Genomic DNA, 27,603 nt, shown 5'->3' with positions numbered 1-27,603 from the left:
GACCCTTCGTCAGGACTAACTGAAAGGAAAGATAGTAAGAGATTTGAAAGTAGTGGGGGGAGGGGGAAATGCGAAATGATAGGAGAAGACCGGAGGGGGTGGGATGAAGCTAAGAGCTGGAAAGGTGATTGGCGAAAGTGATACAGAGCTGGAGAAGGGAAAGGATCATGGGACGGGAGGCCTTGGGAGAAAGAAAGAGGTGGGGGGAAGCACCAAAGGGAGATGGAGAACAGGCAAACAACTAAATATGTCAGGGATGGGGTAAGAAGGGGAGGAGGGGAATTAACGGAAGTTAGAGAAATCAATGTTCATGCCATCAGGTTGGAGGCTACCCAACCGATATATAAGGTGTTGTTCCTCCAGCCTGAGTTTGGATTCATTTTGACAGTAGAGGAGGCCATGGAAAGACATATCAGAATGGGAATGGAACGTGGAATTAAAATGTGTGGCCACTGGGAGATCCTGCTTTCTCTGGTGGACCGAGCATAGGTGTTCAGCGAAACGGTCTCCCAGTCTGCATCGGGTCTCACCAATATATAAAAGGCCACACCGGGAGCACCGGACACAGTATACCACACCAGCGGACTCACGGGTGAAGTGTTGCCTCACCTGGAAGGACTGTCTGGGTCCCTGAATGGTGGTAAGGGAGGAAGTATAAGGGCAGGTGTAGCACTTGTTCCGCTTACAAGAATAAGTGCCAGGAGGGAGATCGATGGGAAGGGATGGGGGTGACGAGTGGACAAGTGAGTTGCTTAGGGAGCGATCCCTGCGGAAAGCAGAAAGTGGGGAGAGGGAAAGATGTGTTTGGTAGTGGGACCCCGTTGGAGGTGGCAGAAGTTACGGAGAATTATACGTTGGACCTGGAGGCTGGTGGGGTGGTAGGTGAGGACAAGGGGAACCCTATCCCGAGTGGGGTGGCGGGCGGATGGGGTGAGGGCAGATGTGCAGGAAATGGGAGAGATGCGTTTGAGAGCAGAGTTGATGGTGGAAGAAGGGAAGCCCCTTTGTTTAAAAAAGGAAGACATCTCCTTTGTCCTGGAATGAAAAGCCTCATCTTCAGAGCAGATGCAGCAGAGACGGAGGAATTGTAAGAAAGGGATAGCATTTTTGCAAGAGACAGGGTGAGAAGAGGAATAGTCCAGGTATTTTCACATATCTGCAGAAGCTTTTACAGTTGTGTTTATCCTTCTTGCTTTCTTATATGTCTTACTGATCCTTTCCTGAAATCTGGAAGATTTGCAAGCTTAAGTTGATCTGCATTTTTTGGCAACATTGAAAATCCTAATCCTTTAATCTCATGAATTTTAAATTCAAGACCAAACCATTTATAAGTGCATTACAAGGCCAGTTTTTCATTAAAAGTATCGTGATAATCAAGGGTATTCCCCTTCAAAAGGCTGATGATGGTAGATCAATTGAAGAGTGAGATCACAGATTTTTGTCAAACAATAAAAAAGCTTGGAATTGATGGGCCTGCTCCTGCATCATAGTTATCTTTGTCAAACAATAAAAGCAATTAAATGGAAGTGATATTCAGATCAACCATTATTCAGTTGATTAAGGAAATGGGTTTAAAGGTTTAGACAGCCTACTCCTAAATTCAAGATGTGCTGCCGAATTGGGAAAAATAATTAAAAGTAGTCTTACTGAGAGCAAGTTGGTGGACTGCATGAGTTACCTTATGTCATTTCTGCTTGTGCTCTATTTCACATATACAAATTTGCCACAGAAAATCATTACCCAAGCTGGTAACGCCTCCATACGTACTGTGTATCTGCCAGAGTTGCCCTCACACTTATCCATGCTGCGACAAACACACCGGGGACCCCTACGATTTAAAAACAACCCAAAAAATTAATAAAACAGAAACTCTGTGCAAGGCATTATCTTCTGTTTCCATATTGCTTTTCTGTTTCATCTGTTACTCATTAATTATATCACTCTAACAAAAGTGCTGAGGCCCGAGACCTGTTGCAGAGCCTCAGGCTTCATTCCAGCACAGAATTTGGTAATCCAATGCAGTGGTTCAGGGAAATAAAGAGATCAGTGTCAATGGTACACGTGATTAAGCTGCTGGGAGTCAGCTTGGAATTGATGGACCTGCTCCTGCATCATTGTTATCTTACTAACTCCCTCGTGTGTATGGCATGCCCTCCCACACACGTAGCACTTTAGTAATAACAATTTGACAGGTTAATAACTCCACTGTCAATGCAGAGAGTGCCATTTCTATCTATTCTGTATCTCACATTCATATTTATCGGGGATCCTAAACCAGTGACACAGTTTTTCCGTCACTCATCTAATACCTTGGATGTGATAAAAATATTTCCTGTCTTTTTTTTTCAGGTAAGTGGTTATCTAAGTGTGGTAAACCATGTATATAGGTTGTAACTGGGTTATCTGTCTGGACATGTCTGGACACGCCCCTCTGCTGACTGCTCCTGTGGCTCCTCCCACAGACCCCTGGATAAAGGCGATTGTGTCACTGCTCCTCCCACCGTCCAGCATGGACGTGGATCCATTTTACTGTTAATAAAAGCCTTTCAGTATTTACTCTACTTCCAGTCTTTTGAAGTAATTGATAGTGCATCACTAAGGGATGGATTTCTTTCTTATTGTTCAGGCATCCACACCAAGATATGGAGAAAACCACATGTTGAGAATGTCTGTCTATTAAGAAATGCTTAAAAATGCACGGACACTGTCTAATTGTAAACAGGTGAAACCATTCAGACAACAAATTATTAGCTGGAGGAGTGGGGAGGAAGGGAGACAGAGAGGCAGGGGAGATGGGGGAAGAGAGCACACAGTGCAGAATGAAGTTTGCTTAAAATGATACCTTACCCCAGCCAATTAAGGTGAAGCCCCAGAGATACTTCTTATCAGAGAAAAATGTCATGAAGATGAGGCTATGGAGATAAAGGCCTTCGACCAGAATCCAGTAGTAATTAGCAGCCAGAAAGTAAAGGAAAATGATGACAACCACCTTGCATCCAATCTGGAGGAGAGTACGGAGAAATCTATCAGCAGGAACAGCTAGCTATTGCCCTAAAATGCTGATTGAAATTGCAGTGATGTGTTGGGATGAAAAATTAGGGATAAACACCTACATGCACGATTCTCTTCAGTTCTCACACACTTGCCACTTCTAATAATTTAGGAGCACCAACATTACTTAAATATATACAAATTCTCAATCCCAATCTTTATCCTCACATTCCACATTTTCTATTGCTGTTTCATGAAGAAATTCATCAATAATGAGCAATAATTACTAAACGTGATTGGGCAAGTGATGCATTGGAGCTCTAACTCTTTCTCAGACATGGAAATGACTGCTCAGTGCAAACCTTGGTAATGTAAGTTGGAGAGTTAATGTACAGTGGAGTGGTTGTAAAACACTTCATGGTGCTCAGATTGGTAAAGATGTTGGTTTGTTTCAAAATAAACCCTGCAAGGTGAAAATCTCCTCCACCTGTTCAAAGCAAACTGGAATACATTTGGACGTTTGTGTCCTGTGTAAATGACCAGTCCACAAAATTCTCTCTAGTTCCAGTTGAAAACCTCACCTCAGGAATTTGCTACTTGCCATTCAGTATTAAAATATGCTAGCATTTATTGGTTATCCCTAGTTACCACAGCAACTGCTTCATACTGGAACCTTCCCCTCTAGAAGGTGTGATGAAAACCTTCAATACAATGAAATGACTGGTAAAGTAATTGCAGAGGATTACCAAGGATCATAGAAAGGAGATGGAAGATTTCCTTCCCCAAAAGGTGCTAGCTGTCTGACACCTTAGTGGTCATCATTACTGGCATTAACCCTTTCCATGTTTTTGTTTTATTGAATTTGAATTCTTTGACAATAATCATAGATTTTAAATTGATGTTGGTGACTTATTAAACAGACAAGCCTTCCTCTAATACCCATCAATGATTGAACCTTGTCAAAATATTTAATAACTTTAAAGAAGATTATTAACTTTTTAACATGATTTTGTCTCTAGCACTGGGAGACAGCTGTGAGCGTTGTGGCTTCTGTAAGGAAGGAATGAGAACTGCTAGTGAAAAACAGCGATGGGAGAGAATAAATAATCAGTAATATCTAACTGTGTGTAATTTAAGAAATTGCTCGCAGAAAAAGGCAGCACTTACATATTCAGACTTATCCTGAGATGGAGGAGATTCAGTTATAGATTTCAGGTTCACCCCTTCCATATCTAAGAAAGCTGTCTTTGAGTACAGCACTGCATCCTTCACAAAGGTACAGATTGCTCGGAGCATGAAAGACACAAAGAGATGGATGTGGATGTAGTTCCTGGTACAGTGAAGGCGTCTGTGAGGGAATAGTAACACATAATGGTCAGTGTGAAACCTATACACTCTATAGACTTCAAAAAAAAAATCCCTTTCACACTCACTGCAAAATCAAGTAAAAGTGTTTCATCTTATTTTAAAAATACCTCCTTAACATTACTTTTATTTTTCCTTCTATGCAAAGGAGTTTTTTGGTATGGATTTCGGTTCACAGAATTAGGATGTCACAAAACTCCTCAAGATGAACGGACTCAATTTAATTCCCGAGGCAAAAATGTAGCAAACTGCATGCTCGCCTCCAGATCCGAAGTCAGGGGGTTAACTGAAGGATATCAGTCACGTTGATAACTACCAATTCAGAATTGTTTGGTTGTGGGATGAAGTGCATTTGCTTGCATTTTCAATGCAAAACAAAAGAGATGAATTCAGTATACTGTTATAACTTTCTTAGAAAATGTTGTTGTCTTATACAAGGTTGAAAATGTGTACTCAAAGTTCAAGTATTAGTATATCTATAATCATAAAAGATTAAGTAAGAATATGTGAAACAGAACCATCAGTAGATCGTTTGCTTCCTCAAGCCTACTTCTCTACTCAATATGACTATAGTGGCCTATTACCTCTGTGCCACTTTTCTGAAATAACTCCACATCCTTTCGTTCCCTAATATCTAAAACTATTAATTTCTATATTGATTGCATTCAATAAATCAGCTTTCACAACCCTCTTGGTCCATGACTACTGAAGATTCTCCTCAACCTCGATGAAGAAATTATGACTGGGCAACCTTTATTTAGTGACTGTGAGTTCTGGCTCTAGACATTACAGCTACACTGATTATCAGTTCTGTAACTCTGCTGTCAATATCCTTAAAATAGTTTGTTTATTTCAATAGGTTTACCTCCCATGCTTCCAAATTCAAGAGGGTACAGATGTGGTCTAGTTAATTGCCATTTCAGCAACAAACTGTCATCCCAGAAAACAATCCTGTGTACTTTCACCACCCTTCTCCATTACAAATTTATTACACTTCAGTAGAGCAACCTTCTGGATATAGTCTTACCAGGAGCAGGTTACCTTTACCCTTCTATACCAATCCTCTTGTGATAAAGCCCAACCTAACGCTTGCCTTCCTAATTGCTTGTTGAACCTACAAAGTGATTCCTGTGCAAAGTCCCTCTGAACACTAACACCTTTTGCTATTTAAAAGAAACACCAGCATTTCACTACCTTTTCTACTATTATAGATGACCTCACATTTTTCACAATATATTCTACTTGCCATATCCACTTCACTTATCTAAAACTATGGTTAACAGGTTTCAATAGAGGCAACCAAAGTGAGAGGAACAAACAAAAAGTTTTTAAGTTCACAGAAGATGGAATAAAAAATAAAGGTATAAGACAACCTTTTGGGGCTCATGTAAACAAATCACAGATGGACAAAAATAAATCTAAAGCACAAATGGATCTCATTACATCTGAGCAACTTTGGTAAAGCATATTCATGCTGCGCCTATACAAAGCACTGTCAATGCACGTGTGTGCAGACAGTGAATGCGCTTGTACCATGTTAGACGAGGCATCAATCAGTACTAGCTGACTTCAACAAATGAGGCCTCTTCACAAAAATTGAACCACAATGTCATGAGCCAGATAATGGGAAGCTCAGCTAACACAGACTCGGGCCCAAATTCCTGTTTGTAAGTTTGTGAGCATGAACTTTGTGTGTGACCTACACCGATTCAAATAGGTACGTTAATGAGGTACCTAGCCTCCAGTGCACAGCTCCGGCAAGGTTCAATTCAGGATTAAGGTTGAAATGTGTCAGTGTACAGACGGATCTGGATTTCTCTGTACACAAATCACTGAAAGCTAAACTGCAGGTAGTGTAAGGATTCAGATCAAACACTATATAGGTCTTTATGGTAAGAGAATTTAAGTGCAAAAGTAAATATGGCCTGGTGAGGCACAGCCTACAATATTGTGCACAGTCTGGTCTCTTTTCGTTTTGGACAGATACATTTGTCACAGAGGAAGTGCAACCCAGATTCCTTGAATGTCAATTATTCTGTGAAGAGAGGCAAAACACTCAGCCACATTCCTTCAGGTTTCAAATAAATGAATGGCGATCTCTTTGAAACATTAAATTCTTAAGGGACGCAGCGGGCAGCCAGCATCTATGGAGGGAAATGAGCAGTCAACCTTTCAGGCTGAGATCCTTATCCTGATGAAGGGTCTCAACCTGAAATGCCAACTGCACATTACTTCCATTGATGCTACCTGACCTTCTGAGTTCCTCCAGAATTTTGTCCTTGTTGATCAAGATTTGTAGCATCTGCAGAATTGCTTGTGTCTTCTTAAGGGGTTTAATAGGATAGATTGAGGGATGATGTTTCCCCTAACCACATAGCCTAGAAATAGTTATCACTGGTTCTAAACCCTGCATTAGCCATGAAATAAGAAATAACTTTTTCCACAACAAATGGAATGAATCTTTGATACTTTTGATCTAAGAGATGCCGTTGCAACATATATTCAGAGTTCAATAAATCTTTCAACATTGTAAGAATTAAAGAATATGTCTTTGATGCAATTGGCAATGAGTTAACAAACTCAACAATGATCTTATTAAATAGTAAAGTAGTCATGAGAGGTTGTGTGGTCATCTACAGATGCTGGAAGTCATGAGCAACATACACGAAATGCTGGAAGAACTCAGCAAATCAGGCAGCATCTGTGGGGAGGAATAAACAGTTGATGTTTTGGGCTGAGACCCTTCTTCATCGAGAATAGAAAGGAAGAGGGAAGAAGCCAGAATAAGATGGTGGGGGAGAGGAAGGAGTACAAGCTGGAAGGTGATAGGTGAAAACAGGTAAGGGAAAAAGTAGGAAGCTGGCAGAGGGGCAAATGAAGTAAGAATTGAGAAAGTGATAGGTGAAGAGGTAAAGGACTGAAGAAGGAATCTAATAGGAGAGGACAGTAGACCTTGGAAGGAGGGGCATCAGATGGAGGTGATGGGCAAGCAAGGAGAAGAGAAAGGGTAAACAGGAAAACAGAATGGGAAATGGATAAAGAGAGAAGAGAGAGATGGAAGGAATTAACAGATATTAGAGAAATTGATGCTCATGCTATCAGGTTGGCGGCTACCCAGTCGGAATAGGAGGTTGCTCCTCCAAACTGAGTGTGGCTTCATCATGGCAGTACAGGAGGCCATGGACTGACATGTCAGAATAGGAATAGGAAGTTGGCTGCCATCAGGAAATCATGCTTTTTGTGGCAGATGAAGCAAAGGCACTGACAAAGTGGTCCCCCGATCTACATCAGGCCTCACCTAGTCATCTTCTGTTTCTATCTCTTATAGTGTTAATTCTTAATTAATTTATTGCCCTGCTGAAAGTTCCTTTGGTTTGTCTCTTCAACTGACTATAATTTAGAATTTTTTTAAATGGGTGTAACAACAGAACACTGATAACAGGACACAGCATATTGCTAAGTTATGCCCACGTAAAGCCAGTTCCATTTACCCTGTCACCAGTTTGACCTTCAATGAGAAAGAAATCCTTCTGCTAATTACAGGATTTGTGAAATAACCAGACAACATTCTTTACCTGAAGTAGCCCAGTATAATAACAGCCACAGTCAACGAGCCAAATGAGACAGAGTAGCCCACTGTGTATATGAGGTACAGACGATAAAAGGTACCCTGAAATAAAGTAATGATGTGTCACTGACTGGTTAACATTAGCCACAAGACATAAACATACAGGGCTCCTATCAGCAGAACAACTGATGCATAGGAAATGAATGACTGACAATTCATGCTGTGCAGGGTATGTTTTTGGCAGCTAGAACTGAAGAACTGTCTTGATATTTAGAGCTCTATCAAGGGATGGGTGTACATCTGTACTAATCACAATTGATGTAACATGAAGCTATTTTATGTTCATAAAATGATTAACAGTCAAGTTTTGCAGCAACAAAATACTCTATTTCAGTGTTCTATTAACGCGATACTCAATCTTTTTCTCCTTACTTCAGCCTATTCTTGGCATCCAGATATACTGGTCTATATATGGACTCCAGGTTTGCATTGCCAAACTTCACAGTATATACTGGACTCTGTTTGCAGAATGTAATGAGATGTCACAAATTCTGGTTCACACTGGCCTCAAGACACTAGCAGAGAGCTTCGTTCAGCATCATAACACTGCTCAGTAACGGAACAACTGACAGCTCATGCTACGAGTGGAATGTGTGTGGAGGGCAGGGGAGGAGCAGGGAGCAGGGAGTAGTGATGGTCCGTCTTCAAAGTTATAGTTCTGATATGACCTTGGGACATATATAAAATCACACTAATCATTAACGACACAACACAAACTTTGACGAAGTTTGTCTTTCATAAAGTACTTGAAAATTTATTCCACCAAATGAATATCCACTTTCCCATCCACCATGACAGTCTGGTGCTCCTGAATGTTAATCATTTTTTTTCTCCTCCCCATTCCCACAGCTACACATCTGTTCACTGCCAATGTAAGTGAGAGGAACATCTCCCTGCATTTCCACTTGGGCAAGTCTATAAACTAACAGCATAAACACTGAATTTACCAATTTCATAGAACATAGAACAATACGGATGTTGCGGCCAACCATGTTGTGCCGACCTTTAAATCTACTCCACAATCAATCTGTCCTTTCCCTCCTACACAGCTCATAATCTTCCATTTTTTCTTTCATCCATGTCCCTATTCTGCCAGTTCTTCCTACACAGACCCCAGACCCCACACTCTGTTTCCCTTTTCACTTCACCCAATCCCTTCATCTAAGCTATTAATGTAGATCATTTGTGACAGAAGTAATCTTTGTACCATAGCAATGGATTTGGAAATAATGTGGGAATGTAAAGTTAAGGTAGAAGGTTGGCCACAGTCTTAATGATGAAGCATGCTTAAAAGCTCAGATGACCTATTCCTGCTCCAGTGTTGCTGTTTGGTGTTCTAGTTATTCGGAGCACAAGATTTCTCAGCTTCCTGGCTGACATTCTCTTCACTAAAAGATTCTGAGGTTGTTCACCTCACTGAAATTGTGAATGTTACTGGTAGTAGATCAGAGCCTTCCAATATTCTGATAAGCTATGTGCTCAGAATTATATCAGAATAAGAATGATTTATCAGTGTACGTCACCTCTTCTGCGCTCTGGTTCACAACTGGAAGGAGCCTTTGACACTCTTTGTAATTCGCCCATGTTCGGTTGTTGTTTATTGCAAGCTCCCAGCTCCCATTGATATTGCACTGCCGGTAAGCGTGGCCTGGCAAATTTCACAAAGTAAGTAAGTAACAAAGGTACCCTTGTCTCTTCATCCACCTCCATAATCAACTCCTGAGGCAAGGTGGGGCAAAATTTAATTTGGGTGGCACCGGCAATCTCACAGCCAAAAAGAAGTAAGTGAACTACAAGTGTGATTCTTTAATTCTGCGGGAGATGAATTTGATCTTAAGCCCAATAGTAAAATCATTCACATTATAATCACAAATGTGAGCCAGTTGGATAAAAAAAAAGCAACATTTGAAATTTATTAAAGGAAATAGACACAAAGGACTGTGAGGTTTAGACTTCTCAGAGTCAAATTACTAATTTACAAACTCAGTATGTATCCTGAGCCTGCTGGGAAAGCTATAATTGTTATAGACTCTGGCAGCGTCCCAAACTCAATTTCCAGCTTGGACGTGGGGCTCAAGCCTGGTGGCCGTAACAACAGGTGAGAGCTAACTCATCCTGTTTTCCCACACTCATATCAAACGTTAATCAACCAAAGTATTGCTTTCCTTCCACTGAGCTACACGGAATGTTATCTATGCACTTTCTATCACTGGTTTCATTCATCTTTCATTAAATTTCTTTGATTAGTAATAAAAATGCAAAGTAAGATTGTGAGACTCTTAAGGCTTTACATAGACAGGAGAAAAAATCCCAGAGCCACACAGGAGAAATCCTGAAACTAAACTAATTAGTAGGAATGAGATTAAAATTCAGAATGAACTTAAAACCCTCCTAGCACAATGGGCATGAGGACCAAAGGTATGAGGAGCTAATTATTTACCTTCTATGAAGAAAACACCAAGGCTTACTCTCTCAAACAAGAGAAAATCTGCAAACGCTGGAAAGTGAGTAACACAACCAAATGCTGGTGGAACTCAGCAGGCCAGGCAGCATCAATGTAAAAGAGTACAGTTGGCCCTAAGCGGCGACTACTCACTTTTCCATAGATGCTGCCTGGCCTGCTGAGTTTCTCCAGCATTTGGTGGGCGTTGCAACGCTTACTCTCTGGAAGTTTCACAAGCAAATTTATGTCACCCTTGGTCCATTTCTTTCAAGAATACAGTTTATTATTCAAACCTAATGAAAGCAATCTTTCTGTCTTCATGGCCTCTCTGGTACATTCTAAGAAATGTAAACTCAAATACAGCAGTCTGGAGGAATTTGTAGCTCCTACCTTGGTGGTTGAAATCGTATATGTAATCTGGACACTGCATTGGAACCAATTTGCCTGGTGGTCCTTCCGGCCAGCAGAGCACGCCATCCCATTGGGGAGCACAAAATCCTTCTGTGGAGCAAAGTACAAAAGCGTAATAAAGCAATGAAGGAAATGCTCACGGGCAGGTGGGATTAAAGTAGTATGGCCTACGGTACATAGGACACCCTAAATAAAGACAAGAGAAGCAGGTCAGCTTTGGATAGTAAACAAACCAAATATGCCAAGAAAAATAAAACTGAAGGAAATGTCAATGCCACATGAAAGAGGGTTAGACCACCCCCCACAAAGCGCTTTATGTACCAGCTGTAACAGCAAAACTGATCCAAGTGATTGCTCCAGAGTCAAATTCCCTATTTTCATCCTTCATCAGCAATTAGCAAACATACAATTGAGCATTATCTCAGCAGTCGGGAAAAATATGACTTATACGGTCTCAGGCTGCAAACTGCCATGAAATAAGCATGGATACATAACTTATTCTCTTCAGTTCCGCCACATCCCCCAACTAATGTAACTAGTTACCGCAATACACATAATAAACACACAACACAGAATACACGAGTAGTCTTTGGGGTGCTGCGTCTGTGTCTTTATTGAAGCTTTGAGTGCTCGGCGGAGGGAGCTGATGCTTTTTTGCAGGTGGGGGTAGTGGGGGGGCAGGTTGTTGTTTTGCTGCTGCTCGTACATGGGACGGGGAGTTGAGGGGGCTGTAGGGTTCTGACTTTTTAACTGTCATTCATTCTTTGGGACATTCATTCATTCTCCTCGGCTTTTGTCAATGTTTGCAAAGAAAAATTTCAGGATGTATATGTGGTAAACTATGTGTATACCTGTCTGGACACGCCCCTCTGCTGACTGCTCCTGTGGCTCCTCCCACAGACCCCTGTATAAAGGTGATTGGAGGCACTGCTCCTCCCTCAGTCTCCAGGATGTTGTGGTCACTTTTGCTGCTAATAAAAGCCTATCGTTCACCTCCTGTCTCCGTGAGTTATTGATGGTGCATCAGTATATTGTATACATTTCTCTGACATCTAAAGCACCTTCTGAAACATGTTTCCTAACTCCAGCCTTACACATTAACAACCTAAAAGCAAAATACTGCAGATGCTTGAAAGCTGAAGGCATAGCTGTACGTTCTGCAAACTGCAGCAGGTCAGGATGCATCAGTGCTGACTGAAAGCGAATCAGCTTTTCAGGCCAATGACCTCAGGCAAATTGAGAGTACATTGCAAGACTCAAAGAATATATAACATCAATGTCCTTCCACGTCAGCAAACTCACATCGCCTATGACATCTAGGCCAGTTATTAAAATATCTTGCAACTAGCCACTGTCACCCAAGATTGAGCCTTGCTACAAATATGAAGAAATTAATCACAGATGTACTTTCTTTTTGAAAACTGATAAAGAACCACCAACACAACTGTCATAAAAATAAGGGAACACATTACAAACACGTAGAAAGCCAAATATGATGGAAATGCAACTATAATCTAGATGTTATCATTGTCTCAGAGTATTAAAATATTTCATAAAATGCTCCACTTTCCACCTGACATGGATAATCATAAAACATATTGGTATCAAAGCTCAAGTAATTCAGCCAAAATGAATCCTACTAGGAAACAGGGACAGAACTGGAAAGAACTGTTTCAGGGAATGAGTTCACAGAACGGTGACTGATTCATGGCGAGGCTTGAGTTAGATATTACCCAGTTGTTGAGTTCCTCATTGCCGCTGCCAAGAAGAGCACACTCTTTATCAATTCTCTTGTATATGTAAATATTGATGTATTATACATTAGCAGACACTGGACTTGGAGCAGTCTCAGAAAGCAAACTAAAGAAGAAACCCATGCATTCTGAGGTTGGGTGGGACTACAACTACAGGTCACGGGTTAAGGGTGAAAGGTAAAAAGTTTAAGGGGAACATGAGGTAAAATGTCTTCACTCAGGGGGTGTGAGAATTTAAGAGTTTCATATGTATCTTTGTGATCACTTGCAGTTCTATGTCTAGAAGACATTAAGAGTCAGAACCCACTCGTATATTATAACTTAGGTGACATTATAAGTGGCACTAAACACACTGCTTAGTGGCGTCAATGGATCCACAACTTCAGAGGCAGAATATATACATTTGCACTTCTACATTTCTTCTTCCTAAGTTGCCTGTCAGGATTGAGGATGACTGACTTTCTTGCACTCCAGTTTTGTGGTGTTCAGAGAGACTAACACAAGAACTGTAGGCTCTTCCACAGAAGTGGCAGTAGGTCTCTGCTGTGATGGGTGGGTGTTCATGAGGTGGCCTGCCCCATTCAGTGCAAACTCAGGGAGTCTGTGTGGTCCTAATGTATATCCCTAAGATTCTCAGTACCATCCAGTGCCAAAATCATCCAGGAGTCAGTGGGAATGTTGCACTATTTTAAAGACTTGAGCACATTCTTCGAATTTTTTTTCCTGGTCTACCTGGCATTCTCTTCTGTGACTAAGCTAGGAACAGAATGTCTTTTCAACAGTCCTGTGGTGGGCATGTAAATCATCTGGCCCACCCAAAAGAATGGACTGAGAGTAACTTGGGTCTCAATGCTGCTGAAGTTGACATGGAGAAGACATTGACATTGGTTTTCTTACCCTTCCAGTAGATTTTGAGGAGTAAATATTATATATACATATCAGATTTCATACTACTAACATGGAACAAGTTTTTGGACTACTGTTTTACTTTCTTTCATGCTCATTAAAAGAATAAAATTAAAATCGCCATCCTGGATTAGATTTATTGTAAATTAGATATAAAGTTAAATTCACTTTCACTGTCCTGATGGGCAATATCCTCTCAGCTCTATACTGACGACACTCTCTCAGTACTATGCTGATGACACTGACTATATTTTGTGGTCAAATCTTGAGGTGAACCTGGTCATGAATTCTTAACTTAAAAGGGAAAGCAACTCCACCTGACCCAGGAAGATATTTTGAGCATGGATCTGGGTAGAAATATAAATCTGTAGACCAAAAAGCTTGATTTGATTTATTTTCGGTGTACTGCCCAACCCTACTTAAAACTGAGCGGTTTGCTCGTCTATTTCAGAAAATACTTTTGAGAGTGTGGATGGAACAAGATTAGATAGCTTCCCAGGAACTAGTCTTTTTCAATTTTAGATTTATTAACTGATTTTAATCACCTCAGTTGGGATTTGAACTCCTGTTGCTTGTGCCTTCAAGCAAGACAAGAGTAAATGCATCTACCAATGTCAAGGAGGGGACTATATAGATTTCAGACCTGTTAACAACTCACATCATTATATTTCTAAAATACTGCTGTTAAAATTTGTTATGTATCAGCATGGCCAAGTTTATCTTTGGGATGACAAGACGCGAGTGCATTTTCATGTTCTGATCCAGCTGGAGGCTTATTGGACCTGGATGCAAGTGAACTGCTCAAACACCAGCTCACTGCAGACTAAGATCCCTCACTCACTTGGCCGAGGAATAATGGCTCAAGTCTGTAGACGATAGCTGAACATCACTCCTGGCAAGTCAGTGCCTTGTGTTTATTCTACCAGATGTTTGAGGGACACTGGTATGACAATCAGGCCTTCATTAGGAACACAGGAGTCTGAGGTAAACAACAACAAACATCTTTCACCTTAATGCTGATTGACAACTGGAACTGGAACCTTGTGAAAGGAACTGAGCAAAGCAATTTATCTCAGTTAAGGGCATTGCTGGATCAAGATTCCCTTCATATTCAATTTTACTATGTTCATTACAGATACCCATCATCCCCTCAATTTAGTTCCTGCCTTCTCACTTCTTTACATTGGCCATCATCTTTTTACACTCTCAATCCTGATGCAGGGTCTCAACTTAAGACATCAACCATCCCTTTGCCTCCACAATTGACGCTTGACCTACTAAGTTTGTTCGGCAGTGCAGTTCTTGCCCCAGATTCCAGTATCTGCAGCCCCTCAAACCTCCAGCTCAGATTAATTATCTAGCTCTTTGTTTGTAAATATTGCAATATTTTCTGCCTTTTCCAGTAGAACACACTATCTGCATCAATGTTACACTAGACATCTCTTCCATTATATTAGAGCAAAGCTCAAAGTTCAAGATGCACATGCTTGAGTTAGTAAGTTATGGGCATGCTGTGTTGGTGTGGGAGCATCGCCATATTTGCGGCCGCCCCTAGTACATCCTTGGACTGTGTAGGTTGTTGATGCAAACGATGCATTTCACTGTATGTTCCGATGTTCGTATGACAAATAAGGTTAACCTTTAACCTTTAAAGTCTTCTGCTCCGTAATCTGTAACCTTTGCCACAGGTGATACAGGTTGTTTGGGAGGCTCTGCTTTTGCCAGGCTTCCATTTACCCCAGTGAAGAAATTCATGGTGATCAACGTCTTCCTGGATACATCTCCAGTTTGAGCAAGGATTCCCATGAGTCAGTGGGGTCGTCATGATTTTTTAAAGGGAATACTGAGAACATTCCAAATCAAAAATCCCAATCACAATCAGATTTATTATCAATTACACATGTCATGAAATCTGTTGTTTTGAGGCAGCAAGTCATAAAATATTAGAAATAAGTTGCAATAAAAAACAAACAAACAGTGCAAGAGGAAGAGTGCGGTAGTATTCATGTACTGTCCAGAAATCTGGTGGAAGAGAGGAAGAAGCTGTTCCTAAAGTGTTGAGTGTGGGCTTTCGGGACCCTCTACCTCCTCCTGATGGTAGTGATGAGAAGGTCTTTCATGATGTGTGCCACCTGATTGAGGCACTGCCTTTTGTAGATGTCCTCGATGGAGGGTAGGGTTGTGCCATGATGGAATTGCCTGGGTGAACAACCCTCTGCAGCTTCTTTTGGTGTTTCCACAGCCAGTCAGAATGTTCCTCATGATATTTCTCAGAAATGTCATAAAATGCTGCAGTTCGGAGTGGAGGGTCTGATGCTGGACCAGCCACTGGGGCTGTCTGGGTGCAAGTGCAACATTGATGGTGGGGACGTTGGCTGGGAGAAGGAACTGAACTTAATTTCTTAATTCTGTCAGAATTTTGCAGAGACAGTATAGTACTACATCTCCAGTTCTTTGTGATGCCTGCTCCTGGGACACCACATCTGTCAAGCATGCGGGGAGTCAGGGATTATTACTTGAGTTTAACGCTGGGTTTGTATCGGTTCTTACTAAAAGCTGTGCTGGAGTTCTGGAGGCAGGAGTGAAAAAGAAAATCAGTTTACCCCCCACCTCCAGCCAGAGAAACATCCTCTCTGTATCCAGTTTGATAATCCCTATTGGAATTCTGTACTTTCCTTCTTTTCTAAAGTCTGGTAAATACTGGCCAGGTTGACTCAGTCTTTCCTTGTATGGTAAGTTCACCATCCCAGGATTAAAAAAAAATGTTAATTTTCATTTCTGGGAGAAATGACAGCAATCACAAAATTGGTAGGGATCCTTCTAGTATATATTTGCTGTGTGATAATGTATACCTAAGGAACTCAATCATAGTGCAGTGCATGTTTCAATCTCTCAAGACACAAACTGAGCTCCTGTCTTGGTAAACCGGCATTGCTAAAGATAGAAAAGAACATCATTTAAGGGGTCTCTCTGCCTATATTGAAGTCTGTTAACATTCACTGAAGCCCACTCATACACACGTTACTCATTCTATGCTCAAGCTATTACATGATATTTGGGAAATACCTCTCCTCAGGGCAACATTCTAGCAGTGGTACAGTAAATGCTAAGCAACTTCTGTGCTACAAATGTGCCAAGAATCACCTCCAGTAAGAAAGAGTCTAACCACCTACACCTGACATTCAGTGATACTATCCTTAACAAATACCTCACTACCTTGAGGGAGGAATCATTGACCAACAGCTCATTTGGATCAGTCAGGTACAGAGCGCCAGAAGCTCAGCATCCTGCAGCAAATGACACAACGTCCGCCATCCCAAAAACTCTTCATCATCTACCAGGCACAAATCAGCGGAATAACAGAATACTCTCTACTGAAGCTTCAATGATACTCAAGAAGCTTGACGCCATCCTGTATAAAGCATCCCACCTGACAGGCATCCACCCATCATCTAAAATATTCATTCACCTCCCCACCAGTGTACAAGAGAAACTGTGTGCAACAACTACAAGGTTACTGTGGCTTCTTGGACAACAGCTCTCAAGCCAGTGTCTTTCCAGTAAGGACAAAGACGGCAAGGCATGATCATAACCACCTTCAGACATCTTTCCAAGTCACATGCAATCCTAGCTTAGTCGTATATCGCTATTCCTTCCTGTTCTAAATCCAGGATCTTAAGTCACTATCCAACAGCATTTTAGGATTACCTTTAAAGTTCACTCACCACCACCTTATGATTAACTCAGAATTGGCAAGAAATACCAACCATGTCAGCAACGCCCACATCCCTAAAAATGATTCAATTACAAAGACCGAAACAAGTATTACGAGCACTCAGTTGCTACAAGTAAAGGGCTCAGTGTGGCAGAGGGTTTGTGGGCCTAAAAGACAGAAGCATGGAAATGAACATCCCTGTCAATGCTGCTTCCCTCTTCCCCAAAGCACTGCATGTGCTGTTGATGACTGGCACCCACCCAAAAGGTGCCTTTAGTTGGCTGGCAATCTGTGGTAAACTACATATACCTGTTTGGACATGCCCCCCCCCCCCCCCCGCTGACTCCCACAGACCCCGGAATAAAGGTGATTGGAGCCTGAGCCCCGGCCTCAGTCTCCAGGATGTAGTGTGGTGGTCACTTGCTGCTTGTTCTTTCTTCCAGCCAATAAAAGCCTATATCTCACCTCACGTCTCCGAGAGTTATTGATGGGGCATCACAATCTCTTCTCAGTGCTGAGTAACAAAGAGGCAGAAGCTGCACTCCTGTGGGGAGCCTCTTAAACTCATCTTTTGAATGAGAACCCACCCAAGTGTTTAATCTTTCTTCAGAGACACTGTTTGGCTTTTATGCAACAACTTAGAACTTCTGTGTTACCAGAGAAAACGTTATATAATATTTCCAGTATTACTGGGTATAACACATCTATACACTATTGGATTTAAGATTCCTATACATATATACACAATACTTCATGTAATGTTGTATAAAATACACTGAATATGTCCCTCATGTTAGTGGGTATTTTAAATATTATTATGCAGTTTTCACAAAAAGTTATGTGATTGAAAACTGAAGCATTCCAGAATAAAATGTAATAATGATATTTCCAGGTTGCTTTGCATCAAAGTGGAATTTTGTCCAGGCATTTCCCAGGTTTAATTCTCTCTGAGAAAATGGGACCATATTGTTCTGGGATTGGGAGCAATGGTCGCTACCAGTTAGGTAGCACCGTTCATGAGCAAGACAGCCACGGCTGCTCCATGCAATGGCCATATAACATGCTTTATTGAGCACTGCAATAGAATATAATGGGATTGAGAAATGACTGGACTGAAGTGCAGGAGTTTGACAGATCTCTATGCAGCGTTAATAAAGCATGTAGCAACACAACAGAGAGGAATGAAGTCAGATCAACAACAAATAAATATGACAAATATATGACAAGACCTTGCACCAGCCTCTTCTCTTCCAGCAGCATCAGTCCATTTACAAATATTCAGTCTCCACATTCCTTTAACTTGAAAAATAATCTTAAATTACCAAGATTTGGTAAACAAGAAAGTTATTTTTGGCTGCCCTTCCTCTCTGGCCCAAGTTTCTACGAGCCCACACTGTCGGTTGGGTCCTGCTTGCATGCGTGTTTGGATTTTGCAAAGCTGCGCTGTGTTAAAATAGTGACACACTGTCATCCAGAGAAAGAGAAAAAAAACGATATTGTGGTATTTGCGAATAAAATATTCTTAGAGGCTAATTTTAGGTTTTGGAGAGAGCAATCAGTGGTAGCCTAGTGTACAGAGCATGCTTCTGTGTGGCAGAGAAACTTGAAACAAGGTTAGGTATGTTTGCAGTAAAACTCAGTATACAACCCCTAACCAGACTGCTAAAAACAGCCATCCCACAATCCCCTTGGGCAACTGTCCAGTCATTCCAGTTATCAGAGAAATGTACTTTTTCTATCTTGCATGTAGCAGGTCTAAGAGATTTATTGCACAGAACCTTCTGAACATTGTGTACTCTTCCAGTTGTGGGATAGTATTTCTAGGGATTAGAATGGTTTACTGTGTCTCTCACTAACCCTAGATCCCACGTTCACTGCATGAATGATTGACTGATTGGCTCGAGCACACTAATCTAATGTGAATATTCCCTCATGCGCAGGAGCCATCGCTAAGGTTTGGATATGCAACCTAACAGAGACGCCGTTCGTTGGTCGAGGTCGACTATGGATGTTGTGTCCTAAGCTGTCGCCTGTGTGATAGGCAGGCCAGTACATAAACCAGGGCAGTACGATTCGGAGAGCAGGCTGTTGTCCGTGCAACAGGCTTCCCCTCTCCATGCAATTGATAAATCCAAAGGAACGGTAGAGCCTGAGAATACAGATTAGCAGGAGGTGCCAGTCAGCGTTGAACTCAACATCAGACTGCCTTAGGGGATCCAGCTCCAGAATTTCCCTCAGGGTTTACTCCCAAAGCCTTCCCCATGAGTGGGTATAGCCATAAGCTGCCATTTAGAAACACTCCCTTAGCTGTCTGATGATGTTGGAATTAGGTAACTGGTTTAATCTAGATTATGCAGTCCAAAAGACAGCGAGGTAGAACTACTTGGAAAACGCCTTATTTTTCTATATTAGTGAATATTATCCTTTTCACTTAACTTTGGTTAATAAAGAATCCAAAACCAGGTTAAAATTAGAAGTTTGTTCCAGATATATGCTAATAATCTACATTTATGACTTCCTCTTTCAGAATTCAGAAAAAATTAGGTTAAAATGCAGAAATTCTGGGCCCTCTTTTTAATTGTAAAGTTAGCAACACAAACACGGCTGTTATGATCAGTAAAAGATATGATCAGACTGCATATTCCACCGCGGTTTGTGAGAGTACAAGTCCTCAAGTGGCTGCCACCTGTTCTTATACAACTTCAGAAAGCATTTCATTGGCTCTCAGGATCATCGGAGCTCCCTGAGGTTACGAAGATGTGACAGAAAAGCTAGCCTTTTCTTTTCCAACTATTTAAAAGTTGCATGTAATTATATATCAAAGGACTGCGTTCAGCACGAAATCTTTTTGTATTCTGTAAGTGCTTTACTCTTAACCAATTCTACAGATAATTTATCTTTATTAGAAAAAAATGTTTTAAAACATCACCTCCAGACTCACAATATCACTGCTGTGACTGTCAGAGGTGACGGAGGTAGTGCAGTTCTGCCAAATGAGCCTTTTTGTCAGCATTTGATGCCATGACTCAGGGTGTCAGTCAGAAGGGCGAGGGCATCCTGCCAAACGCAGAGCCGCGGTTTCCTCAGCTGCCCATACCCTCCTGCCCACCCTCCAACACGAGCTCTGAGATGGCTTGCTAAGCTGGCAAAAGGGAAAGATCACTCAGTGCCTCTTATAAAAATAAATAATAATAAACTGTGGAATATTTCACAGCTAGCCTTTACATATCACTGAGAGGTTGAGCTCTTTCAGCAAGCAAACAACTTGGAGCCAATTTCATTATTTAATGACTTGAGTTCAATAGGCTGCCCTTGTCTCCCTCAGCTCAGCTGCTCTCTCCAAGTGTCTCTACTGAAGCCAAATGTGACTGCTCATAAACCAAGCTGATTCCTCGGAGCTCTTGCTCTCTCCACTCCCAACTCTGTCCGACTGCACAGGCGTAGATCTTCAGCTCACTTTTCTTCAACTTTTGACTTTAGAATAGACGCTGTTTTCCAGAAGCAGGCAAAAACCCAGCCTAATAATCCCTAGTCAGTCACAACTGGCAAAGCACTGTCTATTGTTCTATAAATAACTGAAGGGTGTCCTTGCTTGGCTGTGGGTTATCATATCTAGGAACACATGTTTACACTGTCAGCTATCACTCGCAGAGCTATCACCATGCATGTCAGTATTTGTGTGTTTCATAGTTTCACAAGTCCAAGCCCAAATTTATGTTGTCGTACAAGTTGACAGAATATGCATGATTTATAAGTTTCCTGTAACTTAGCACATACAGTATACCTTTCAAAACGCAGTTCGCAGATCTTGTTATTAAGCACAATTTCTCTAAATTCTGTCACCGTGCACACACTCTATATAGATCCTGTCACCTTTGATTCATATTTTCCAACTCTACTCACCGGGACACACTTCTCACACTTCTTGTCTTTGTGTCACGATTCCTGTCACTGAGCACTTGAACTGCTCACAAGTCTTTTACCACCCTACACTGTGCATAGATTTCACAATTCCTACCATCACAGATGCATGTACACCTCACACTTCCACCTACTATTGGGTGTTCCATTTACCACGCATTTCACACTTCCTACAAACTTCACCAATTTTATCATCATGCACACACACACTTCACTGTTCCTGTCACTGTACATATTTGTCTCACTTTCCTGTTCCACAGCTCTTGTCACTCTGCATGTTTTTCAAACAGGGTTAGTTTGAGTCCTCAGTTTCACTATTTCATATTATATTACGTCTAGATTGTCACTTTCACCATTTAAAATCCAGCAGCATAGCTTTACATTTCTATTTAAATTTGTCCACGTCCATCTGATGAGCAGTACTGGCTTTAAACTTGCTGCACCTCCTGCTATTTCTGTTCGTCCTGTTTATTATAAGAGGCATTTTATCCCCCGTTATAACCATTGAAATGCAAAAGACTGCAGTTGTCGAAAATCAGAAATGAAATTCTGGGAATAGCAGTTTGGGCAGCACCTGTTTCTCCACCTCTCTCCAATTTCAACCATTTTGTCTTTACACTCAAAACCCAACACATTTGCGGAACCACATCTCACCTTCAAACTAGTGATAAAAGGCATCAAGCTGTAAATTTATCATCAATTACTTTGTTTCCACACATGCCATCTTAATTGCATTCCCACATTCAAAAAGATAACGTACATCAAAGTTCCCCAGCATCCAGACCATGCCATCTTTTCACAGTTACGACTGCGCAGGAGGTAAAGAAGCCTCAAGTCCAACACCACTGACTTCAAGAATAGCTAATTATCTCCAACCATTCAATTTTTGAACTAGCTGGCAAAACTCTAATCCCGACATTACAAAATAAATATTTTATGCTCTAAAATTGGAAAATAAATTATTTAATTACTTCAATTTTGGTAATTTATAGTAATTTACATATTTTGCACTACTCTGCAAAAAACAAATTTCAGTCTTTCTTGTCATCTGAGCAATTCGATTTGTAGGGGGTGGGGTTTGATATTCCCACAGTTTGCTGATTTGCTTTTCTGCATGGGGGCGGAGGTGGTTGATACTATTGCTGCCACTGTGTGATTTGTAAGTGTTTTTTGTGCAGGGGCGTTGAGGTTTGATGTTCTTTACTGCTTGGAAGGGTGGTGGGGGGGGGGTTGGTGCTCTTGCTGCTGCTGCGCTATTTAACTTTGGTGCAATTTGTAAGTTATAATTTGGGGCGATTTGTAAGTTTTTTGTGCAGGGGATTGTTGTTGATGTATTTCTTTGAACGACCTCCATGGTTTTCTTGTTTTGTGGCTATCTGGAGAAGGCAATTCTCAGAATTGTATAGTGCAGACATACTTTGACAATAAATGAACCTTTGAACCTGTGATGCTGCTGCAATTAAGTATTTTATTGTACATGTGTATATATGTACTTGTGCATCTGACAATGAACTCGCCCTTGGTATTCTCTTTATTCAGATTTACAACAGTTGCAGTGTTTATTTCAAAGCGCGAATAGCTCTCCTGTTTCCTCCTTTACCCTCATTCATCTTGCTATATTAATATTTTCCCCTGAAAAATTTAGTAATTAACAGTCCTTGCCAAGCATCATTAACAACATGCATGTTGTTCAGTTTTCTACTGCAACTCAGGATGTGTTCAATTCTAAACTTTCAAGGTTCTGCTGAAAAGTCACAGACCTGAAATGTTAAATCTGTTTCTCCCTTGGCAGATGCTGCCAGACCTGATGAATACTTCCAACATTCTGCTTTCTTTTTTACTGTGATTATTAATCCTTCACATTAGTCACAGTATTTATCCCAATTCACCCACTGGTGCTGTTTAGATTTCTCCCTTTCCCCAACACAGAAACTCTGCACACCTCTAAATTCTGCATACTGCACTCTCCACTTCTGTTCCCCTGTCATTAGCAGCCATACACTCAACTGCACATGCACAGAAGTTTGGAATTGCACCCCTCTAATTCTCATCTACATCCTTCTTTTGAGATTCCTTAAAACCTTTTCAATCACGTTCCTCCCCACCCCACTGGCTATCTCTTCTGTTATGGCTTGTAACACTGCATTCTTGTGAAGCAACTTGCTATCTTTAGTACAGTAAATACAGTACTTAGTCAGAATTGCTGGAGGACTCACCAGTAACTTTAGTTATCCTGGACTTCAATTTCTGTTCACACTTGTGTTTAGCATGTTGCAGCAGGTAAATCTGTTCGTCTCTGGTAATAACATCATCTGCATCCACCTGAATATAGCAAAGAGATATGTGCAGACGTTAGTCAGCAATGAGTGAAGGTGAGGACAAGGAAGAGCAGGAGGAAATGATATGGTTCAGATTTACCAATTTAATAAAATCACCAAATATGGATAGGAAACCTCTTTATCCTAAGGGTTACTGCAGCTTGGAATGCTCTTCCCAAAAGGGCATTGAATCTTTCATGGGGAAAATTGGCTATATAAAGCATAGGCTTCTGTGAGAGAGGCTGTGGGCAATGGGTTGCTCTGACAAATGACAGTTAAGAAACCTTGAGCTTGTCATTTATATATTGGTTTGAACCAAATCAAATAAAATGACTGAAGAAGGCTGTAAAGTTTCCATGCCAATTCTCTACCCTCCCTATTGAACTTAAGGATGACTTTTGTACATGCAAGATAAAGGCCAGTGGTTGAGGATGAGGGTAGAGATCCAAAGGTAAGGTATTCCTGTACCTCACAAATCTCTGAGGCAACTCAACCATGGGTAGTGTTATATCTGAGCCTACTTGTCCAGCAGGGGTCACTGGACACCCACCAAATCCAACCTACCCTTGGAGGGGAGCTTCCATCGTTCTTTGTCGTTCCTTCAGAACATTGTTAATCGCTGCTTTACAAAGCTCTGAGGGGCCATTGATTAGGACCTACAAGCACACTTCTTGTTTCTGACCTCCCCTCAATTTCCCTGGATGAGCCACAAGAAATTGAAAGGAGGGGGCAACAATTATAAAATGATAGCTGAAACTTTATCCCATGTTACAGGTATCATGTCCAAAACAACATAGGTTTAAGGTGAAAAAAATAGGACATGAGGTGCAGTCCATAGAGTTACTGATGTCTGGAACTCACTGCCAAAGAAATTGATGGAGTCAACTACACTTGTCCCATCTGCTACCATCCTACCAATTCCAGACTTTGTGTTCATGTTCTCATCCAGCTCTGTGTCATTAACATATTCGGGCACTTTACATTCTGCTTTTTGACCAAGTCTTTAAATCAGGTTATGAATTGCTGAGGGTCCAATAACACATTATGGCACCTCACCAGTAACAGTATTACAACCTCAAAATAGATCTGTTAAATCAATCATTGGATTTCATTCCTTAACAATGAGAACCACTCTTTAATAAGGTCAATTTGAGAAGAGGGAGTTTTTCCTATAATTACCAATGTTGAAATGATACTCTCATCCTGTGGGTCTTTGTTTCATTTCATAAACACTTATCAACCACATTTTGAATCGCCATAAGTATTCTGTCAACATGATCCCCATCACCTAAAATGATAGCTACTTTGAAAAACGTTTTACATTTGTTGACTCTGATCTTCCCTTCATTAAACTACGCTGACTCATTTGTACTGCAGATTCATCTGTGCCCCATTACCAGATACGTAATGATCAATTCAAAAACATTTACAGCAATAGAAACTGGGCCATCAGGTCAACATTTCTTTATTTTGTCTCTCCCTTAATTTTCAATTGGAAGTGTTATTTTTGCTATTTTCAATATGTCATTCTTCCAGAATCTAAGCAGTCTTGAAAGGTCATAATGAATCCTCTTGCTGACTCTGCAGTCATCTTTTCTAAGACCCTGTCACCTGTTATGGAGTCCTCTGGGCCCAAAGGATGTGAGACGCTTTAGGTTTTTCACTTCTCTATTTTTTTCTTTAATAGTAAACCATCACTTGAGGGTGTTACTCCCAGTGCAACCCTCTAAGAGAATGAGACTTTCATCTGATGCTTTGATCTTCTGAAAATGTGATTCCTTTGCACAGGAAACATCTCTCATAATAAGGAGTCTTTCAGTAGAAGATGAGGTCTTCCTGAGTGAGAAACACATGCACAATGGTGGATTCTTCCTTTGATTTATAGATATAACCCTAACGTAACAAAACAATGTCTTTAACAAACTTACAGCAGGAGGTTATTAAAGGTTCACTCTTGTTGCTTCAATGGTTCCAGCGGCTTGCAGATGAACTCAATTGTTATCATGTGGTTCAAATCGCAGGATCTTTGATTGCACAAACAAAATACTTAGAAATGAAAACCTAATTTACCCATAATTAACAGGATAAAGGGACCTTCACTTCTAAGAATTTAGTCAGTGAAAACCATTTTGTTGGTGAAACTTTATTTGAAAGACTGAGCAGGATAATAAGGCAAAAAAATGAAAATTCAGACTATAGCATCATGGATTTAGACACAGAACGTGTGTGAATAGAAGCTTCTTTAAAACTCAAGCCTACAGATAATAACTTTGCATGGCCTCAGGTCACTACCAGAAAACTTTACAGCCAATGAAATATTTTAATGCATTTACATAAATATATAAATACCTTCTGGAACATCTCACAATGTTTCTGATACTAACAATTACATTGAAGGAAAGTGATTATTTAGCCGCACATAATTGCCATTTTGCAAAACTGAGGGTTTGGTACCAGCATCCATTCTAATAAGAGCAGAGAGAGGAGTTAGTTGAAGCACTCAGTATCATGAAAGGCTCAGAGAATGAACAGAAGGGACCTGGTCCCATTGGCAGAGATGGACATGGATGTAATTAACAGAAGGATTAGATTGAAATGAATAAAACATCTTTTATCCAAAAATAGTGGTGATTTGCACATCATAACCTCAAAGGCCAGGTGAAGGCAGAAACTCCCACCATTTTAACAAGGTAGCTACAGTAACTGAAGATTTGAAGAGCTGGAATCTACAAAACTATGGACTGAGAGCTGTAAGTAACCTAATTAGCTTCAGTTTTTGGCTCATAGCCTTCAGTGCCATTGATTTTCATGATTTTACAGATAAACAAGCAACAAGTAAAGGTCACCTTCTATAAGTAATTTCTTTCCTTTCTAAATTGGCATGCTAACTGTGGCCCAGCTCACCCTGTTACTTTATAAATCACAACTCCAATCACTGCCTCTTTCCCACATAAACTAAACTGGTTGTCTTCAACTATTGTGACTGATGCTTATTGCTTGTATACTACACAGCTGTTATAAAGGTGTATATGGTGCTATATTACAGACAGTGAGGAGACTTTTAGAAAGTGACGCTTCCTAATTGTAAAATCACGGAAATCTGCCACAGAGAAGTCAGAAAACAAAGAAGGAAATTTGCAGTGTTGCAGCAGGAGGGGCAGATCCTCCTCCAAACTGAAATAGTCAGTTGCCTGTGCTTTGGGCCATGCTGTGCCTTCCAGTATGCTTTACAGCACTGGCAGAGAAGCTCCAGCTTAGCAGAGAGACAAAGAGCCCCTCCTAATGCAGGTGATCAGCCACAGCAGTCACAAAAGGCACGGCCGTACTGACAGCCCGTGCTCAACCATCAAACCTACAACTTCAATTAAAAGTCTTCACCAACTCTCACAATCCGTCAGCACCTGTGAAAAAGTAAAAGTGCCAAAAACTTTGTAGTATTTTTCTAAAAAGGATTCTCAATGTTAGATGGAAAACATACTCACATATTTAAATAAATCAATTTTTAAAAACCTTCACCTCCAAAACAAATGAAAGTATAGATGCTGGAAATCTAAAATGCTTCCTGACCAATTGAATATATGTACAATGGGTCTAGACCCCGTAGAATCATCTCTACTTCCGCATAAATATTACCTAAAAAGTGATCAGATCTTCACTCAAGTCCTAAAATTACATAAAGAGAACCCAATTAAATAAATAACTCAAAAACATTATACTAGTTCATTTATTTATTGAGAAAAATGATCCAACATTACAGGCATCTCTTGAAAAAAGTATGTGAACCTCTGGGGTAATGCCTTCTACAAAAGCTATTTGGAGTCAAGTGTTCCAATCAATGAGATGAGATTGGAGGCGAGGGTTATAAAGGTGCCCTGCCATATGAAAAAGATACACAATGTCAGGTTACTGACAGAGTCTGTCTATGTGCATGATGCCTCAAACAAAATACCTTTCAGAGGACCTTAGAAGAAGAACTGCAGCGATGTATGAAGCTGGAAAAGGTTACAAAAGCATTTCTAAAGACCTGAGTGTTCATCAGTCCACAATAAGAGTTGTCATCTACAAATGGAGGAAATTCAGCACAGTATAATGTATTTTGTGTTATTTATTTAATTGGGTTCGCTTTATCTAGTTTTACGACTTATGTGAAG

At 40.7% G+C, this 27,603-nt stretch overlaps 1 protein-coding gene across 3 annotated transcripts in view; it reads right to left on the bottom strand.

The window, feature by feature from the left end:
- The window catches only part of LOC132396537 (parathyroid hormone/parathyroid hormone-related peptide receptor-like), a 90,660-nt gene that overhangs the window by 15,176 nt on the left and 47,881 nt on the right, over positions 1 to 27,603 (bottom strand). For 2 of the 3 annotated variants that reach the window (XM_059974149.1, XM_059974169.1), the window contains exons 2-8: positions 23,351 to 23,456; positions 10,818 to 10,928; positions 9,508 to 9,632; positions 7,932 to 8,026; positions 4,159 to 4,339; positions 2,848 to 3,001; positions 1,741 to 1,828 (exon numbers count right to left, since the gene is read on the bottom strand). In XM_059974149.1, coding sequence (XP_059830132.1) covers positions 1,741 to 1,828; positions 2,848 to 3,001; positions 4,159 to 4,339; positions 7,932 to 8,026; positions 9,508 to 9,632; positions 10,818 to 10,928; positions 23,351 to 23,456 — 860 coding nt within the window. The remainder of the gene's footprint in view (positions 1 to 1,740; positions 1,829 to 2,847; positions 3,002 to 4,158; positions 4,340 to 7,931; positions 8,027 to 9,507; positions 9,633 to 10,817; positions 10,929 to 23,350; positions 23,457 to 27,603) is intronic. The other variant, XM_059974159.1, reaches the window with a different exon arrangement.

This window comes from Hypanus sabinus, chromosome 1 (genome assembly GCF_030144855.1).
Source record: "Hypanus sabinus isolate sHypSab1 chromosome 1, sHypSab1.hap1, whole genome shotgun sequence".
Classification (NCBI taxonomy): Eukaryota; Metazoa; Chordata; class Chondrichthyes; order Myliobatiformes; family Dasyatidae; genus Hypanus; species Hypanus sabinus.
This window is presented reverse-complemented; position numbering and strand designations above follow the sequence as displayed.